Source organism: Emys orbicularis, chromosome 7 (genome assembly GCF_028017835.1).
Source record: "Emys orbicularis isolate rEmyOrb1 chromosome 7, rEmyOrb1.hap1, whole genome shotgun sequence".
Classification (NCBI taxonomy): Eukaryota; Metazoa; Chordata; order Testudines; family Emydidae; genus Emys; species Emys orbicularis.
In genome coordinates, this window is record NC_088689.1 from 96,996,976 (window position 1) to 97,015,191 (window position 18,216).

At 44.7% G+C, this 18,216-nt stretch overlaps 1 protein-coding gene across 1 annotated transcript in view; it reads right to left on the minus strand.

Moving 5' to 3' along the window:
• Positions 1 to 17,678, minus strand: part of PHF2 (PHD finger protein 2) — a 139,930-nt gene extending 122,252 nt beyond the window's left edge. Inside the window, exon 1 of the mRNA XM_065407318.1 lies at positions 17,401 to 17,678. Coding sequence (XP_065263390.1) covers positions 17,401 to 17,498 — 98 coding nt within the window. The 5' untranslated portion in view covers positions 17,499 to 17,678. The remainder of the gene's footprint in view (positions 1 to 17,400) is intronic.
• Between the last annotated feature and the right edge of the window lie 538 nt (positions 17,679 to 18,216).

Below are 18,216 nucleotides of genomic sequence, written 5' to 3' on the forward strand. Positions count from 1 at the left end.
ATAGAGAGTGAGGCCTGTTATCTCGTAATTAGCCGAGTTAATTCGGGAAAAAAATGATTCCGTCCACACGACCAAACCGGTTTTTTCTATTTAAAGGGCTCTTTAATCCGATTTCTGTACTCCACCTCGGCAAGTGGAGTAGCGCTTAAATTGAGATCGCAATCCCGGGTTAAAGGTATTGTGGACGCAATTTGACATTATTGGCCTCCGGGAGCTATCCCGGAATGCTCCCTTGTGACCGCTCTGGACAACACTCTCAACTCCGATGCACTAGCCAGGTGGGCAGGAAAAGCCCCGGGGAACTTTTGAATTTCATTTCCTGTTTGGTCACCATCAGCACAGGTGACCATCAGCACAGTCCACCATCACAGGCGACCATGCAGAGTACACCATCATAGGAGATCACAAAGTCCTGGATTCGGAGACGAGCTCCAGCATGGTCCAAATGGGAGGTACTGGATCTCATCGCATGTTGGGGAGACGAGTCTGTTATGGCAGAACTACGTTCCAAAAAAAGGAATGCAAATAGGTACACTAAAGTCTCCAGGGCCATGACGGAAAGAGGCTACTCCAGGGACACAGAGCAGCGTCGTACAAAAATCAAGGAGCTTAGGCAAGCGTATCAAAAAGCCAGGGAGGTCACAGCCCCATACATTCCGCTTCTACCGTGAGCTGCATGCAATTATGGGGGGTGATGCCACCACTACCCACCACTGTCGGTGGACACCTGCAAGGGGGGAGTTGCACGGAGTGAGGAGGAAGAGTCATTGGAGGACGAAGAGGAGGGGGAGGAGGAGGACAGTGCACAGGCAGCAAGTGGGGAATCCGTTTTCCCCCCTAGCCAGGAACTATTCTTAACGCTGGAACCAATAGCCTCCCCCCACTCCCAAGGCGGGCTCCCAGACCATGACCCTGGAGAAGGTACTTCTGGTGAGCTAAAACCATGATCGGAGCCACGCGGTGGGTGCAGGGGGGGGGGGATGTTGTGTGAAGCGATCATCCCAGAGAGCCCGCAGGCCCTCCTTGTATATGGCAAACCCACCAGGCATTCCTTGCTATGGGAAAGGGGGCCCAGCAGTTTGAAAGCATTGAAATGAATGTAGAAGAAGCAGAACCCCACGTGCCCCTAAGCTGAATTCTGTTGCCCGGCCGTGTGTGATGGCTTACTCACACCGAAGTGTCCCCTTTGTTCTCTGAAATGTATCTTTTAAAATACTACCCTCCCTTTTTCTCCTCCCGCAGGTGCAAATGTTTCAACGTGGCCCCTATCTACTCCGTCCCAGAGGCTGGTCCAGATTAGAAGGTGGAAAAAGCAAACTCGGGACGACATGTTCGCCGAGCTCATGCAGTCCTCCCACACTGATAGGGCCCAGCTGAATGCGTGGAGGCAAACAATTGCGGAGTCCCGTAAAGCATTACAAGAACACGAAGAGAGGAGGGACACGTGCGATGAGAGCAGGCAGGATGCTATGGTCAAGCTCATGGGGGAGCAAACTGACATGCTCCGCTGTATGGTGGATCTAATGCGGGAAAGGCAGCTGCAGCCCCTGTATAACCACCCTCCCTCCTCCCCAAGTTCCATAGCCTCCTCACCCAGACACCCAAGAACACGATGGGGAGGCTACGGGGACCCACATACTCAACCCCAGAGGATCGCCCAAGCACCAGAAAGCTGGCATATGCAAACTTTTGATTTGGTTTCTGGACTTGTCCTTCCCTCCTCCTCCACCCCCCAACCCAATACCTCCCCCCCCCCCCCCACCCGCCCGGTCTACCTTCGGATTTCTCTCAATGTGTTGTGCAACAAATAATAAAGAACAGTTTTTAAACAATTTTGACTTTATTTCCTTTCATATATATAGGGGGCAAGTAACTTCAAGAGAAACAGACACAACTGTCACACCGTACCCTGGCCGGTCATGAAATTGCTTTCAAAGCTTCTCTGATGTGCAGTGTGCCCTGCTGCGCTCTTCTAATCGCCCTGTTGTCTGGCTGTGAGAAATTGGCTGCCAGGCGAGTTGCCTCAACCTCTCACCCCGCCATAAATGTCTCCCCCTTACTCTCACAGATATTGTGGAGCACACAACAAGCAGCAATTACAATTGGAATATTGGTTGTGCTGAGATCTAACCGAGTCAGTAAACTGCGCCAGCGCGCTTTCAAACGTCCAAAAGCACATTCTACCATCATTCTGCACTTGCTCAGCCTAAAGTTGAACTGCTCCTTACTACTGTACGGCTTCATGAGCCATGGCATTAAGGGGTAGGCTGGGTCCCTGAGGATAACTATAGGCATTTCAACATCCCCAACAGTAATTTTCTGGTCTGGGAAGTAAGTCCCTTCCTGCAGCTGTTCAAACTGACCAGAGTTCTTGAAGATGCGAATGTCATGCACGTTTCCCGGCCATCCCACGTTGATGTCGGTGCTTGGCTCACGGTAGCCAAAAAAAGGCGGGAAATGGTTAGATAAAAGAGTAGATAGAAAGACGAGAGGACATGCGAGGTGGATTCATAGTACCAGGAGACAGGCGGTGCACTGTACTGCACCATCTGCTGGCAGTATGGAGTCTGCCGTAGCTTTCACGGAGGGAGGAGCGAGTGACGGCACACACCCAGAAACACCTGCAAGAATGTTTTTGCCCCATCATGCACTGGGAGCTTAACCCACAATTCCAATGGGCAGCGGGGACTGCGGGATAGCTTCTCACAGTGCACCGCTCCGACATTCGATGCTAGTGTAGACGTACCCTGAGTGTCTAGGTGAGAGGTCGTCAACCTTTCAGAAGTGGTGTGCCAAGTCTTCATTTATTCACTCTAATTTAACGTTTCGCGTGCCAGTGATACGTTTTAACGTTTTCAGGTCTCTTTTTATAAGTCTATAATATATAACTAAACTATTGTTGTATGTAAAGTAAATAAGGTTTTTAAAATGTTTAAGAAGCTTCATTTAAAATTAAATTAAAATGCAGAGCCCCCCAGACCGGTGGCCAGGACCCAAGCAGTGTGAGTGCCACTGAAAATCAGCTCACGTGCCACCTTTGGCACACGTGCCATAGGTTGCCTACCCCAGTCTAGGTTTTGGGGGGCCTGTCTGAGACAGTGAAGAGCTACCACATTTACTTTGGCTAGGTCTCTTAGGCATTTCTTCAGCCCCTTGCAGTCAGGGCCAGCCCTAGATCAAATGGCACTTCGGGTGAGGAGTGCCTTCAGCGCCTCTCCCCCATTTGTTAAACTTTTAATACCTTACAGCACCCCAAGCCCAGCACCCCCCAAGCCTGGCACCCCATGTGGTCACCTGGATTGCCCACCCCTAAATCCGGCCCTGCACAGTCAACAGTACTGAAGACTGCTGAGAGATCAAATAGTGTAATCATGAAGGCTTGTTTGCTATCCAAGGCCAAGAGAAAATCATCCATCAGCAAACTGTGCCATATCCCTACCAGGGGCCTGACTCCAAAGGGTAGAGGATACCAGCAAACGTGAGAAACCATTGGAGTTTGGTCATCACCACTTTCTTAATGAGTTTGTCTAGTTAAGGGAGGTTGGAGACAAGGTGATGATGGGTGTTCAGTGTGGGTTACTTTAGAAATGGCTGGACTACTGCATTCTTTATAGTGGTAGGCAAATTGTCTTCTTCAAGAGAGACTGCTTTTTTTTTTTTTTTTTTTAAATATGGAGAGATACCTATCGCACAGAACTGGAAGGGACCTTGAAAGGTCATTGAGTCCAGTCCCCTGCCTTCACAGCAGAACCAAGTACCTTCCCTGACAGATTTTGCCCTAGATCCCTAAATGGCCCCCTCAAGGATTGAACTCAAAACCTTGGGTTTAGCAGGCCAATGCTCAAACCACTGAGCTATCCCTCCCCCAAGGATGATTTCAATTACAGTAGCCAAGTAAACCTTTTACATAGCCTGCTATTTTAACAGTATCATCATAGATACAGATATAGCAGCAATTGTGTTATAAACCTCACAGGTTAAACACATCGCTGGGATAATGTCACTGTTTTCTAGGATGAATTTAACTCTGTTTATGCAGGGGCTTATTACTTGGCCTTTCCAAATCACACTGCACTGACACTTAGTGCATATATTCTCAGCCTAGGAATGCATTGTTAAAAAAGTGTTAACATGATTGATCTGTAATGGATTAGATTGTAAAATATCTACCACACTTTCTGCACCTTTAACAGTTACATCTTTACAAATAAAAATTTTGAAGTAATTTAAATAAACTAATAAATCTCTTTTTTGTGCCCTGAAAACGGAGAAGAGTCAGAGATAGCATGAAGTCTACTAGGGACCTAGCTACTGCCAATCTGTTCTAAGGGTGTGCCTACACTTTGAGCTAGGGGTGTGATTCCCAGTTCAAAGAGACATACTCATGCTAGCTCTCACTGAACTAGTGCGCTAAAACCAGAATGCAGCTGGAGCAGTGGGACAGGTAGCACCCAGATTACATGCTGAAGGTCTCAGATAACACTGCCATGGCCACATTCTACTTTTAGCACGCTAGCTCAATGAGAGCTAGCCCAAGTATGATTCGAGATGGGAATCACACCTCCAGCGCCAAGTGTAGACATACCCTGTGTGGAAGGTACTCAGATACTATGGAGATGAACAGCAATATGAAAATAACATACCTAAAACAGATGATACACTTCTACCGTTTTCAAATACTAACTTAGAAATAACTGAGTTGTTTACATTGAGAGAGGAGATACTTTATATGTAAAACAGTGATGTCTAAGCATTTTTAATACATGCACATTGTGTTCCATGCCACAGATTAGATGCATAAAATGGCTATTGTGAAAAATCTGGTCAATTTAAACAAAACTTAGGATACTTACATTGCAGCGAAATCTCTGGAGTCATTACAATGCATAATTATACCAGATTTTTTAATACCATTCAACCATGTTTATCTAAATGTAGAGAGTAGATGCAAAACATTTTGAATAAACTCAGTTTCTGATTAACAGGAAAGGAAGTTGTTATATCAGGGAAAGTTATGGTCCTTTGGCTGACTGGTAGTTCTATTAACTGGGATTATCAGAGTATTACACAACTAGTATAATTTTATATTTGCTCAGATTTCACACAGAATTTGAATGTCATTTTAAAGTGTAATATAATTTTGCTAATAAAAGTTCCAGCAAAAAGATCATTCACTTTTAAAACAGAAATGCATGCAGTGCTCATGCAAGGCACAAAGATTAACAGCACTGGAGAATGAAGGTGCCCATGCCCAGAACATTGGCAGGCAGCAAAGACTGACAGTGAACCTTTTCCAGTTTCCCCACTGACCCCCTTCTACATCTGGTATCCTGATAGAGGGAGTGCCATTAGGGGTAAGTTTCAGAGTAGCAGCCCTGTTAGTCTGTATCCGCAAAAAGAACAGGAGTACTTGTGGCACCTTAGAGACTAATAAATCTAAGGTGCCACAAGTACTCCTGTTCTATTGGGGTAAGATAATAGATCATTCTCCATTGCTCATCCAAATCTTGACCTCTCCACTGGGGCTTTCAAAATGTTGCCAACAGATATGGGGTGAAATCCTGACTCTAATGACGTAAATAGCAAAATACTCTGACTTCAATGGGGTCAGAATTTTGCCCAGGGTGGTTTTTATGATGTGTTTCCTATCTATCTATCACCTAGGTAAAAAATGGAGCCCACCAACTCATTTCACAAAGATCACTGAACAGTCATGACGTGGTAATAACATCGGCCCTCTGCCAACTTTAACTAGACCCAAACCAACAACCTGGTGGTAAAAAGGCGCTACACACTCATTGCCAATCTCCCAAGCCATCTAGCCCCCTACATAAAAACTGGAATAATCATGAGAACCGTGGAAGAACCATAATAGTTCCATTCAAATTACACAGGTTCAAACAGACCAACAAATGGTGACAATGTTAATGGAAGAGTCTGCCTATTAATGAGAGAAGGAATGGGTTGAGGTAGCTGTTAAAAATAAAGGGAAATCATTTTTGAAGTGTTACAATAATCTTGACAAAGTTTCTCTGTCCAGCAACAATTTTTCCTCATATATGGTTAAATTGTTTTAACTAGTTTTGCAGAAATATTTAAAAAAATATCTATTCTCCCCCACCACAGAATATTCAGGTTACAAAGAACAGTGGGTCAGCTAATCTATCTGTTTGAACCCTTCTGGCTAAAAACTGCCAGCTGCTTAAGGGTCCAATCTTGCACTCATTGAAGTTAACAGACATTTTGTCCTTGAATTGGGCCCCAAATGTGGTTCAGCAACAGGTTTTTGGTTCACGGTGAGCACTGGAGCCTTTTGCTAGTTTTTTTTTTAATTAAACCTGAATTGTGTCTAATATTTATAACATTATTATACTTTCTGTTGTAAAATCCTTTTATCTTTAAAGGACTTTCACACATACTAAAAGTTCATCTGGACAAGTCTATTACTTGCTGTCAGATGCTAGTACACCTCTACCTCGATATAACCCTGTCCTCGGGAGCCAAAAAATCTTACCGTGTTATAGGTGAAACCGCGTTATATCGAATTGCTTTGATCCACCAAAGTGCGCAGCCCCGCCCCCCCGGAGCACTGCTTTACCGCGTTATATCGGGGTAGAGGTGTATCTCAGTAACACACTTGCAGGCCTGTTCCTTTCATATAAGTGTCTACAGTTACTATCATTTAGATCCATATTTTCTAAAATATCCACTAATTTGGGGTTCCTTGACTTTTGGGCTCCCAAACTGAGAGATTCATTGATTCATAGATTCATAGATTCTAGGACTGGAAGGGACCTCGAGAGGTCATCGAGTCCAGTCCCCTGCCCACATGGCAGGACCAAATACTGTCTAGACCATCCTTGATAGACATTTATCTAACCTACTCTTAAATATCTCCAGAGATGGAGATTCCACAACCTCCCTAGGCTGCCTTTGAGAGAGCTGTTAAGAATTCATTATCCTATTTGCTATGAATAAAAATTGGGTACTCAGCACTCTGAAAATGAGGCTCAAACTGTCTCATGTTGGACCCTTTTGCAAATTTGGGCCATTATGTATTCTAACAAACAGGTTTAAATACAAGACTTTATACTTCCAATCCCACACCTATCAATAAGGACCACTCTTTTTCACCATGCTATAGTGCCTGAGCCTCAAGCACCCAGGCACTGAAAAGCTGTGAGCTTTCTAATCAATAGTCATACTGAGTCCTACAACAAAGCACTGTTCAGGAGTGAAAAGCCCACTCAGCTCGAAAGTCAGCATTATAGCGCTAGATATCATGCTAACAGCTACCGAATACTAGTTTGATACCTGGGCAGTGTTCCAAAAGGGAACAGAAAACCTAAAGATAAAAGAACTGACTATTCTGAGGAAGCTAATCCACTTTCTCCTTGCATGCATATCTGAACATGGAGCCCATACTTTAGAAATAAAGTGCTGTGTAACTACTGAAGTGCTTTGCCTGGGGTTGTCAGTATTAGAATTCTGGCACCTCAGAGTTAAGGTCGACTTGCAGTTCCCATTGTAAACTTTTTATTTTTAGGGCTGAGTAATTCAACCTTTTTCCATTCACACCAAGTTTTTGGCCCTTTGGCAATTTTTTTCTAGAAAATAAAACAGGATGCATTATTAATAATTTGACAATCCACAGTGTATATGGAGAATATACACTGTTTTATTAATAAATGGATTCAAAGAAGTCTTGATATTATGACTGACATCACAAGGTCTCTGGAGATACTGGAGTATCAATCGGAAGTATCCTACAGCATGTTAAGATTGTTATAGTTTCCACTGTAAATCTCTTTCCATAGTTACATATCTCAAAACAAGCAAAATGGTGAAACAATTACCTCTGGGTCATTCTATGGAATCAAGAACTCAACACTGACGGGCTTCACAATATTGGTTTGCTTTACCTGCTGGTCAGAGTTCATTTGCAGCTGAAAACTATGTTTTGCTAATTAGCATGGGAGCTTAATTCTGAATCCCATATTTATGAAGGAAGGCTAAGTGTGGAGTTCCTGATCCGATTAGAAAATTTGATCTCCCCTTAAAAGACTGCAACAAAGGGAAGTACAGAGACACCAAATGGATTTGAATTTTAAGTGGTACTTTAAATTCTTTAAACTCTTTTAAACTTATAGAATAATGTAAAGGCCTTGGATAGCTAATGTGACACCAATTTTTAAAAAGAGCTCCAGAGGTGATCCCGGCAATTACAGGCCACCTGACTTCAGTACCAGGCAAACTGGCTGAAACTATAGTAAAGAACAAAATTGTCAGACACATAGATGAACATAATTTGTTGGGGAAGAGTCAACATGGTTTTTGTAAAGGGAAATCATACCTCACCAATCTACTAGAATTCTATGAAGGCGTCAACAGGCATGTGGACTAGGGGGATCCAGTGGATATAGTGTACAGTAACTCCTTGCTTAACGTTGTAGTTATGTTCCTGAAAAATGCTATTTTAAGCAAAACGATGTTAAGTGAATCCAATTTCCCCATAAGAATTAATGTAAATGGGGGGGGGGGGGTTAGGTTCCAGGAAATTTTTTTCTGCCAGACAAAAGACTATTTATATATATATATACACACACACACACAGAGTATAAGTTTTAAACAAACAATTTAATACTGTACACAGTAATGATGATTGTGAAGCTTGGTTGAGGTGGTGAAGTCAGAGGATGGAAGAGGGTGGGATATTTCCCAGGGAATGCCTTACTGCTAAATGATGAACTAGCATTCGGCTGAGCCCTCAAGGGTTAATACATTGTTGTTAATGTAGCCTCACACTCTACAAGGCAGCACGAATGGAGGGAGGGGAGACAGCATGGCAGAAAGAGACAGAGACACACCCTGTGTGTGAGAGAGAGGCGCACATTGCCCCTTTAAGTACACTGACCCCACTCTAAGTACACTGCCTTTTTAAGTAGATCAGCAAGTTGAGACAGCAGCTGCTGCCAGCAAGTTCCCTCCGTCCTGAGCACTGTTGCGACCCCCCACCCCGACTCTGTGGAGATGGGGTAAAGGAGCAGGGGACAGGAGCAGGGGAAAGGGGACACCCTAACATTAGCACCCCTCTTTCCCCCCTCCCCCCTGCATAGCAAGCAGGAGGCTCCTGGGAGCAGCTCCAAGGCAGAAGAGAGGAGCAGCACATGGCAGTGGGGGAAGGAACAGCTGAACTGCCCAGCCATTGATAGCCTGCTGGGCAGCTGCTGCACAGGGAACTTAGGAGAGCGTGGCGCAGATAGGGGGGCTGCCGGTCCACCCTGGTTCCAAGCCCCGACCAGCTAGCTCCAATGGGCTGCTCTTCCTGCAAGCAGTGGACAAAGCAGGCGGCTGCTGAACAATGTTATAAGGGAGCATTGCACAACTTTAAACGAGCATGTTCTCTAAAAATTGATCAGCAACGTAACAACAAAACAACGTTAACCGGGACAACTTTAAGTGAGGAGTTACTGTACTTAGATTTTCAGAAAGCCTTTGACAAGGTCCCTCACCAAAGGCTCTTAAGCAAAGTAAGCTGTCATGGGATAAGAGGGAAGGTCCTCACATGGATTGGCAACTGGTTAAAAGATAGGAAACAAAGGATAGGAATAAATGGTCAGTTTTCAGAATGGAGAGAGGTAAATAGTGGTGTCCGCCAGGTGTGTGTACTGGGACCAATCCTATTCAACATATTCATAAATGATCTGGAAAAAGGGGTAAACAGTGTGGTGGCAAAATTTGAAGATGGCACAAAACTACTCAAGATAGTTAAGTCCCAGGCAGACTGTGAAGAGCTACAAAAGGATCTCTCAAAACTGGGTGACTGGGCAACAAAACGGCAGATGAAATTCACTGTTGATAAATGCAAAGTGATGCACGTTGGAAAACATAATCCCAACTATACATATAAATGATAGGGTCTAAATTAGCTGTTGCCACTCAGAAAGAGATCTTGGACTCAGTGTGGATAGTTCTCTGAAAACGTCCACTCAATGTGCAGCAGCAGTCAAAAAAGCGAACAGAATGTTGGGAATCATTAAGAAAGGGATAGATAATAAGCATATTGCCCGAGTCCATAGAAATCCATGGTATGCCCACATCTTGAATTCTGCGTGCAGATGTGGTTGCCCCATCTCAAAAAAGATATATTGGATTGGAAAAGGTTCAGAAAAGGGCAACAAAAATTATTAGGGGTATGAATGGCTTCTGTATGAGCAGAGATTAATAAGACTGGGACTTTTCAGCTTGGAAAAGAAACGGCTAAGGGGGGATATGACTGAGGTCTCTAAAATCATGACTGGTGTGGAGAGTGTTATTTACTCCTCATAACACAAGAACTAGGGGTCACCAAATGAAATTAATAGGCAGCAGGTTTAAAACAAACAAAAGGAAGCATTTCTTCACACAATGCGCAGTCAACCTGTGGAACTCTTTTTGCCAGAGAATATTGTGAAGGCCAAGACTATAACAGGGTTAAAAAAAGAACTAAATAAATTCATAGACAATAGGTCCATCAATGGCTATTAGCCAGGATGAGCAGGGATAGCGTCCCTAGCCTCTGTTTGCCAGAAGCTGGATCACTTGATGATTACCTGTTCTGTTCCTTCCCTCTGGGGCACGCAGCATTGGGCACTGTTGAAAGACAGGATACTGGGCTAGATGGACCCTGGGTCTGACCCAGTATGGCCATTCTTATGTTGTTCCTGATCCTACTCCCATTGAAATAAATGGTAAAACAAACATTGACTTCAATGGAAAAAGGCTTAAAATGTAGTTTTATATTAGTTTCAAACACTGCTGCACCAGGTTTCAAACAAACAAGTTAGTTTTTTTTTTAAAGCAGACAATTCCCACTAAGGGCTTGTCTACATGGGGAAAATGACTGGAATAACTACTCTGGAATAGCTCTGCATGTGAATACTCTGTTCCAAAATAATTAGTGTGCTTTGTGGAATAGTTTATTCCACAACAGCTATTCAAGTAAGTTTCCCTGTATAGACCAGCCCTTAATGTGGATTATTCCTTTAGGGTACTCTGAAACACCTAAAATCTTTAAGATGTAAAATTAAACAACTAAACATATGCAACATTTTTTTCATATTTTTAATTCCTCATACTAAATGAAACACTGTTTGTGCAGTGTAAATCTGCAAAATACATTGACACTTGATAATATTGAGGGAAACTAGTCAGTAAGATTCAAAACAGGATTGATATTTATACAAACAAGAGTTGAATCTATAGTTACAATCTTCCATTGTATGGTATTGCACACCAAAGTGCATTATGAGGGGTTTATACCTTAATCCAAGCAACCAGAATTGGCCACTGTCAGACATAAGATACTAGACTAGATAGAACATTGATAGTAACTGAGAATTTCCATACCAAAAGAGAGCTATTTCCCAATAATGGTCAATACTCCAGCTGAGTATTAAGTATCAGTGCATCAGGTTTAACAGCATTCAGTTTTATACTACCCATGGGAACTGTGGGTATTATCCTTGACATTCTAAATGGCTAATCATTTTTTAATCTTACTAAGTTATTTACCATGATGATTTCTTGTGTCAGAGGGTTCCACAGCTTAAATATATGTGGTGCAAAAAAAAGTATTTCCCTTTCTTCTTTCTATTTAGTGAATGATTGTATGTACCTCTCCTATGGCATCTGGGTGCCTGATATAAATTAATGAAACACCATGTTAAACTCACACAGCTAAGAGGATAAACAACTCACCTTCCTGTACCTAACAACCATAATAAATAAGCCAGTATTGTTCCATAGTTAAGGAAATACTTGAACAAAAAGCCTTGTCTGGCCCTGCTCTAAAGTTCAGAAAACTTTAGATTCTGGCACATTTCCAGAATGAGCAAATATGATAGCTGGGTCTTGTCACTGAACAGGTCTCCCTCCAGCCCTTAAGGGGTTTGCATTCATAGGCTGTCAGTCAAAGAACCTGGGAGGCATGGATCAGCATTCACGTCACACTCCCTGTCAGTACCCGGCCCAGGCCAGCTAATGATCCAACCAGCAAACCAAATTTGGTGATGAATCCAGGTCATGCTCTACCTGAGGCACAGTTGCACATAAGCTAAGAAGAAGAGTCAAAGCACCTTAGTTGATCTCAGCTGCAGCATAGGTTCAAAGGAAGGGAGGCTCTCCCTAAGGCAGGCAGGTACCATACCATATATGGCTTTATAGATTAGAACCCACACCCTCCATTGCTCCTGGAAGCAGATGAGCAGCCTGTGCAGTTCACAGAGCCACCAAACCACTCCACCAAGTTGGAGGCCCACTGCATTCTACATTAGCTAAACATTCCAAGTGGTCGCTAAAGGTAGCCCAGATACAGCATGCTGCAGTAGTCAAACTTGGAGGTGACAGTGCCACTTTAAAGAAAGGCGGTAACCTTATAACTCACCACCGATGAAAAACAGCACCATGAGCTACTACTGCTACCTGGGAAGCCAAGAGCAGCTGGGAATCTAAAAGTACCCCAAGAGAGTGAATCTCTTTGGCAAAGGATGGACATTCTCCACTAACAAATAAAGCAGCCAAACCCCTATCAGCAACTCCTCAGGTTGTTTTCCCTAGCCAACATGCATCACCTCCATCATTTGTGGGTTGAGCTTCAGCCAACTTGTTTTCACGGGGCCTGGACAGAACAAGGAAATTATTCAGTCTCAATCTAATGAGAAGCACAGACAAAGAGGTCATCTTCATATTGGTGACACCGTAGCCCCAAACATTAACACAAACACTCTCAAAGGGCCTTGTGCATGTTGCACAGAAGGGACAACAGTATGGAACCAGAGATGAGAAGGGCCTCACAGACCCTCTGAAACCATTCTGAAAGGAAAGAGCAGAACCAGTGAAGAACAGTTCCACTCACCCCTTTTACACCCTGCCAACATATCAGGAACACCACCTGGGCAACATTATCAAAAGCTCTAGTTCTAACAAAATCATCAGACTCTTGACCTTTGTCAAGGGCCAGGAGTTCATCAACCAAGGATATGAATGCAATCACTATAACATACCCAATCCTGAAACCAACATGATAGGAATCCAGGAAATAAAAAGATGCCTATTGAAGTGTAAACTTCCCCAAAAATTAAAAGTTTGAAACATGGTAATAACTGGCAACTGGAGAGATAATTAACATTAAGTGATGGCTTCTTGAGAAAAGTCTAACCATTGTTTCTTTAAGGATGCTTGGTATCGTGTCCTCTCAAGAGAAGGTAACAAACCCAAAAAGCTTCTGACTGGCTTTCACCAGGCATGAGAAACCTGGATCTCTCTCACAGGTAATTTTGTAGTTACCCAGAATAATGTCCCAGAATAATGATTTCCAAACTGGTGTCGATGGACCACTAGAGGTCTGCAGAGCTCTTCCTGGTGGTCTGCAGAGAGCTGGCTAGTCAGTTAGCACTTGCTCCTCATTCTTATTTCCAGATGCTAAAGTACATTAAATGAAAGTCTCAAATAAATTCAAGACTTTTCTAATATTAATTTCCTATATAAGGAATTGTTGCAGTTGCCACGGGGATGTTATTCAATGTCAAATGAGAGGGGAGATTAGGAATGTGATGTGAATAGCCCATGAAATCTCTCTATTAAGATGTGGTGCACGCTATGAAAAAGTTTGGAAAGCCCCATCACAGAGGAATCAGGAAAACACCTGAGCCATTTCCACAAAAACAAAATAGGGATTATGGAATTTTTAAGAAATCCCACAGCCTATCACGGTACTTGAAGAAATAAATGAAGTTCTCCCCCTTCAAAGATTACTAATTTTGATGTGTTTCTTTGTACATTGATTAGTTTGAATATTAAGACAATGTATTAAGTTTGGAAATAATTCAGAAATAAAATGAACTTTTATGTGACTATCATAAGTGCACAGAATGTGTGACATGAGTTTAAGATTTTTATGTATATTTTATTGAAACAAATTACATTATTTTAAAAATAATAGTTTTCGGTGGTAGCGTAAAATACACACACATACAAACTTGCAAGATTGAGGTCTCTAGGAGACACCCATGATTTTTTTTAAAAACTAAAACACTGGGTATGTTTTATTTGTTGACTATCTCTTTGTGCTTGTATTACGAAAAAACGACAAATAGGAGCTCCGAATGGCCTCTCTCTTCTATCATACCACTTCTTAGGGTCTTTTTACTCTCTCCTTGTGTGGAACCCCCATCGTTCTCACAACCCCTAGTTATTTTTAGAATCCATCTCTGAACCTTTATGTTTGCCGCTATTTCTATTTAAGATCATTAAAACTGAACACAGTTCGCAAGGTGAAAATACACCACCCATTTGCTATTACGTTCTTTCCCTTCTAATACCACACAAAACATCCTATTTCACTATCACTGAGCTTTGTCTTCATTGAGCTGTCCACAGTCATGCAGAGATCATTTTCCTGAGCATTTTCCTTCAAAACCCATCAGTGTATACAAGTATCTTAACTAGTCCCTTCTTTCTTACTTGTCTATGTTGACTTTACTCTGCCACCATTCGGTCTTAAAACCTTGAGTTTTAGGTCCTACTTGAGTTCTCACAATCCTCTTTAGTCTTGGCTATTTAATTTTTAACACCTCTCTGTCCACCCCTCTCTTCCAAATCCTTAACAAACATGAGATACTGCACACCACTTTGGAAATTTGTCTAGTACATAACCCTAGAGCACCCCACTATTAACATTTTCACCTATAAGGCCATTAATTCACACACTTTGCTTCACATTTCTGAACCACTTTTTAAATCCATGATGAGACTTTACCTCTCCCCCCACAGTTAACAAGTTTCTATAATAGCCTCTTGCAAGGAAGTTTATCAAATTCCTTTTGAAATACCTCTATAAACTATCTCTAGCTCACTCTCCATTAGCTGGTTCAGGGCCTGTTCCAGTACCCAGTGACAGTGAAAACAGGCCCTTAGCCTGCTCCACCTCCAACCAATCTCCTTTATCTGGTTTTCTGTGAGAACTCTTCAAAAGAGTGAACAGGAGAGAGTCGCAATTTACCCTTACAGAATACCTATCACACCGCATGCTCTCAGTTTAGGAGCTTAACACAATCTTTAAATGATTTTCATATTATTTTTCCTGGCCTATCTGATCAATAGTTTTTAACTAAGCTACTTTGTTCTTGAATTCTTTTAGAACTAAGAGATACATTACATCTTTGGCCCTGGTGATTTATTTACTCTATTTTAATTTCACATCTTTTTTGATACTTCGATCTCTCACAGTATCTGACCTTTACTACTTGTAAAGAATTGCTTTTTATGTCCACCTTTCCATCCTGAGGAACTAGCAGTCACACTGACTCTCCTGAGCGGTCAGCAGTCCTCTAGATAAACTTAGAAGAATATCTTATTATTTTGTATACTTTTGGCTACTTACTCCTCCAGTTTCCTCTGGGTTTTTCAAATAACCACTGATGATGTTTTCCATTCTATTAGTATCATTTGAGTCAATTTTTAAAAGGACACCCTTTTAATCCTAAACCTCTGGTACCTTGCTGTTCATCCCCCCTCTTTGTTTCCCTTGATTTTAATTTCTGTAGATCTGGAGTACCCAAATCTTGTATGACTCTAATAAGTTTATTTTTAAACAACCTTCAAGGGGACTCTGAATTTTAATCCCCTTAACTTTCTTTTCAAGCTATTTTTAACTAACTTCCCCATTCCTACAAGAAAAAGAAACATGTTCTTGAAGTTCAGTTTCACAGTATTTGTTTCTCTGATTAACACTCCCTCCCCAGAAGAGCTCTGTTTAAACTCCAAAGCTTGTCTCTCTCACCAACAGAAATTGGTCCAATATTGTCACTTACATAAAACCTCAACCATACTTTCTATACCCTGGTTTAGTAGGAAATAAATAAAAAGAGAAGCCTCTCCCTTTGTCTGCTCCTGAACAAACTCTCCCAAACATCATTTCCCCCCTCCTCACAAAAGTTGTGGAGATATAAAGTTCAGTCAATTTATATCTGACTAGCTGTAAATCATCGGGGGGGGGGGGGCTCTGTTTTGTTCTGGCAATCTCTGTGATCCCAGAAACTTACTGTTGTGACACCAAGATCATAGCAATGCTGTTGACTCAGCGATAATGCAATGTAGTGGTTACATGACAAAGGGGCAAAGCAACGTATTCCGGACCCACGCTCCCCCAGTAGCGATACAATGAGAGAGGGCAGGGGCGGCGGCACCCGTTCTGCTGAGTGTCATTGACCTCAGGGTTAAACGATTGCAATAGGTTAGTTTTGTTGTTAAATTGTTAGCACGCTGCTAATTGTCAGTGGGCTCCGAAGTCCCCTCCCTTTGCTCCAGGCACCGCTTGAAAACCAGGGGTGACAGTCAGAGGGGGCTGCTCTGGGCGTGGGGGTCAGTCACAGGCCGCTGCTATGAAGTGGGGGGTCAGTCACGGGGGGCTGCTCTGGAGGGGGCGGGGGGGTCTCGGGCTGCTGGGGGGTCTCGCCCCCCACGGCCTTGGCACACTGGCGTGGCTCGGTGCAGCCCCCGCTCTCCGCGCGGAGGGGCCCTGCCCTGGCAGGGGCGGGCTCTCGGCTAGCGGGGTCTTCCCCCTCCCGGGCCGGGCACCAAGCGCGCCCAGAGGCTCCCCTGCTCCCGGGGCAAGCCGGCTCCCACCGCAGCGGCCGGGGGCTCTCAGCCCGGCCCGCCTCTCCGGGTCTTGCTCGCAGCCCGCCCTGCCGCTGCGGGGCCCGCGCTCGCCTGTCTCCGAGCCCGCTTCCCCCTCCCATGTGCCGCGGGCCCTGCCCGGCGCTCCGCTCAGGCCGCTCCGGCCATTGTGCCCCTGTCACACGGGAGCCGACCCGCCCGCGCGCCACAGCGGAGCCCGGCCCAGCGGCCGCCGCCTCCCCGGGACACGCTCCCGCGAGCCCGGCCACCGCACACTCTGTGTCCGCTTCTGCAGCCCCCCGGCCCCGGGTGGCAACCAAGCCGCCCCGCCGCGCAGCCGCTTCCCCCCCGCGCTACGAGCCCACCAGGCAGCGGTGCAATGGTCCGGAAAGCAGGCGCGAGCCAGAGCCGCCGCCACCCACCCCCCACCCCGACAGGACAATAGCCCCCCATGACCCGGGGGGGGGGGGGAGGCATTGTGCAGAGAACCGAACATTTACAAAACAAAACCCTAAAAAAAAAAAAAAAAAAAGCCCCAGCAGCGAGGGCCGGGGGCAGCGAGGCTCCTCCTCCTCTCCAAAAAGGCCTGTTGGAAAACTGCACACAAGCAGCAGCGGCAGCTCCGCCGCCTGCCTCCCTCTGCCCCGGAGAGACGAGGCGGCGAAGGGCGAGAAGGGGCGATCGCAGCCCAAGCGGGGTGCGGGGGAGGAAGGGGGGACACCAGGCCCGAGCCCTTTGTGTTACCTGCCGTGGAACCAGTCCTTGCAGGCATCGCACTCGATCATGAAGCGGGTTACGTCGTAGGGCAGCCTGCAGATGCAATAGACGGGCACCGTCGCCATGTTAGCTGAGCTCCCTTCAAAACAACACTGGACTCCCAGGCAAGCGAGCAGGGCTGGCGGCGGCTCCTGCCGCTAGGTAGCTGGCGGCTTCTCCTTCCAAAACGCAAGCAAAAAAAATTGCAATGTCGAGAGACGGAGCCGGGAGGGGGAAACGGGGAGGGGGGGAAGGGGAAAAAAATCAGATAATGCAATTACGGCTCCTCAAGGGCGAGCTCGCAATGTCAGAAAAATAATAAAGGGCTTCCCAAACTTTGGCTGCATGGCTCCTCTCTGGCTCTGCGAGCTCCAGGCGAACTGGGGCTTTTTTGTGTGTGTTGTTGTTGGTAAATGATTATTATCCAAAATGTTTGGCGAAATGCATTATATTGCGTGCCCCCTGGTGACAGTACAGTACCGCGGCTTTTCATAAACACTCCGAAATGTAGCCCTTTCCTTGTAATGTCCTTACGTCAGCTTGCAACATTGTAATATTTCCTCCGATGGGGCTGGGGAGGGAGGCTGCAGAAGGGGAGGCGAATCTGAAAACTCAAAGCTTGGCACCGGGCAAAATATTAGCGGGGGGGGGGGGCTGAGAGGGGAGGTAACCCACCTTGCTGAGAAAAACAAACAGGGCTGGGTGTAAAAACGGGGACGAGTAAAAGGAGGGAGATTTAAAAGAAATAAACGACGAGTGGAGATGGGCTGCGCTGAATGCCAAGATCTCGTAATCGTTCCGCAC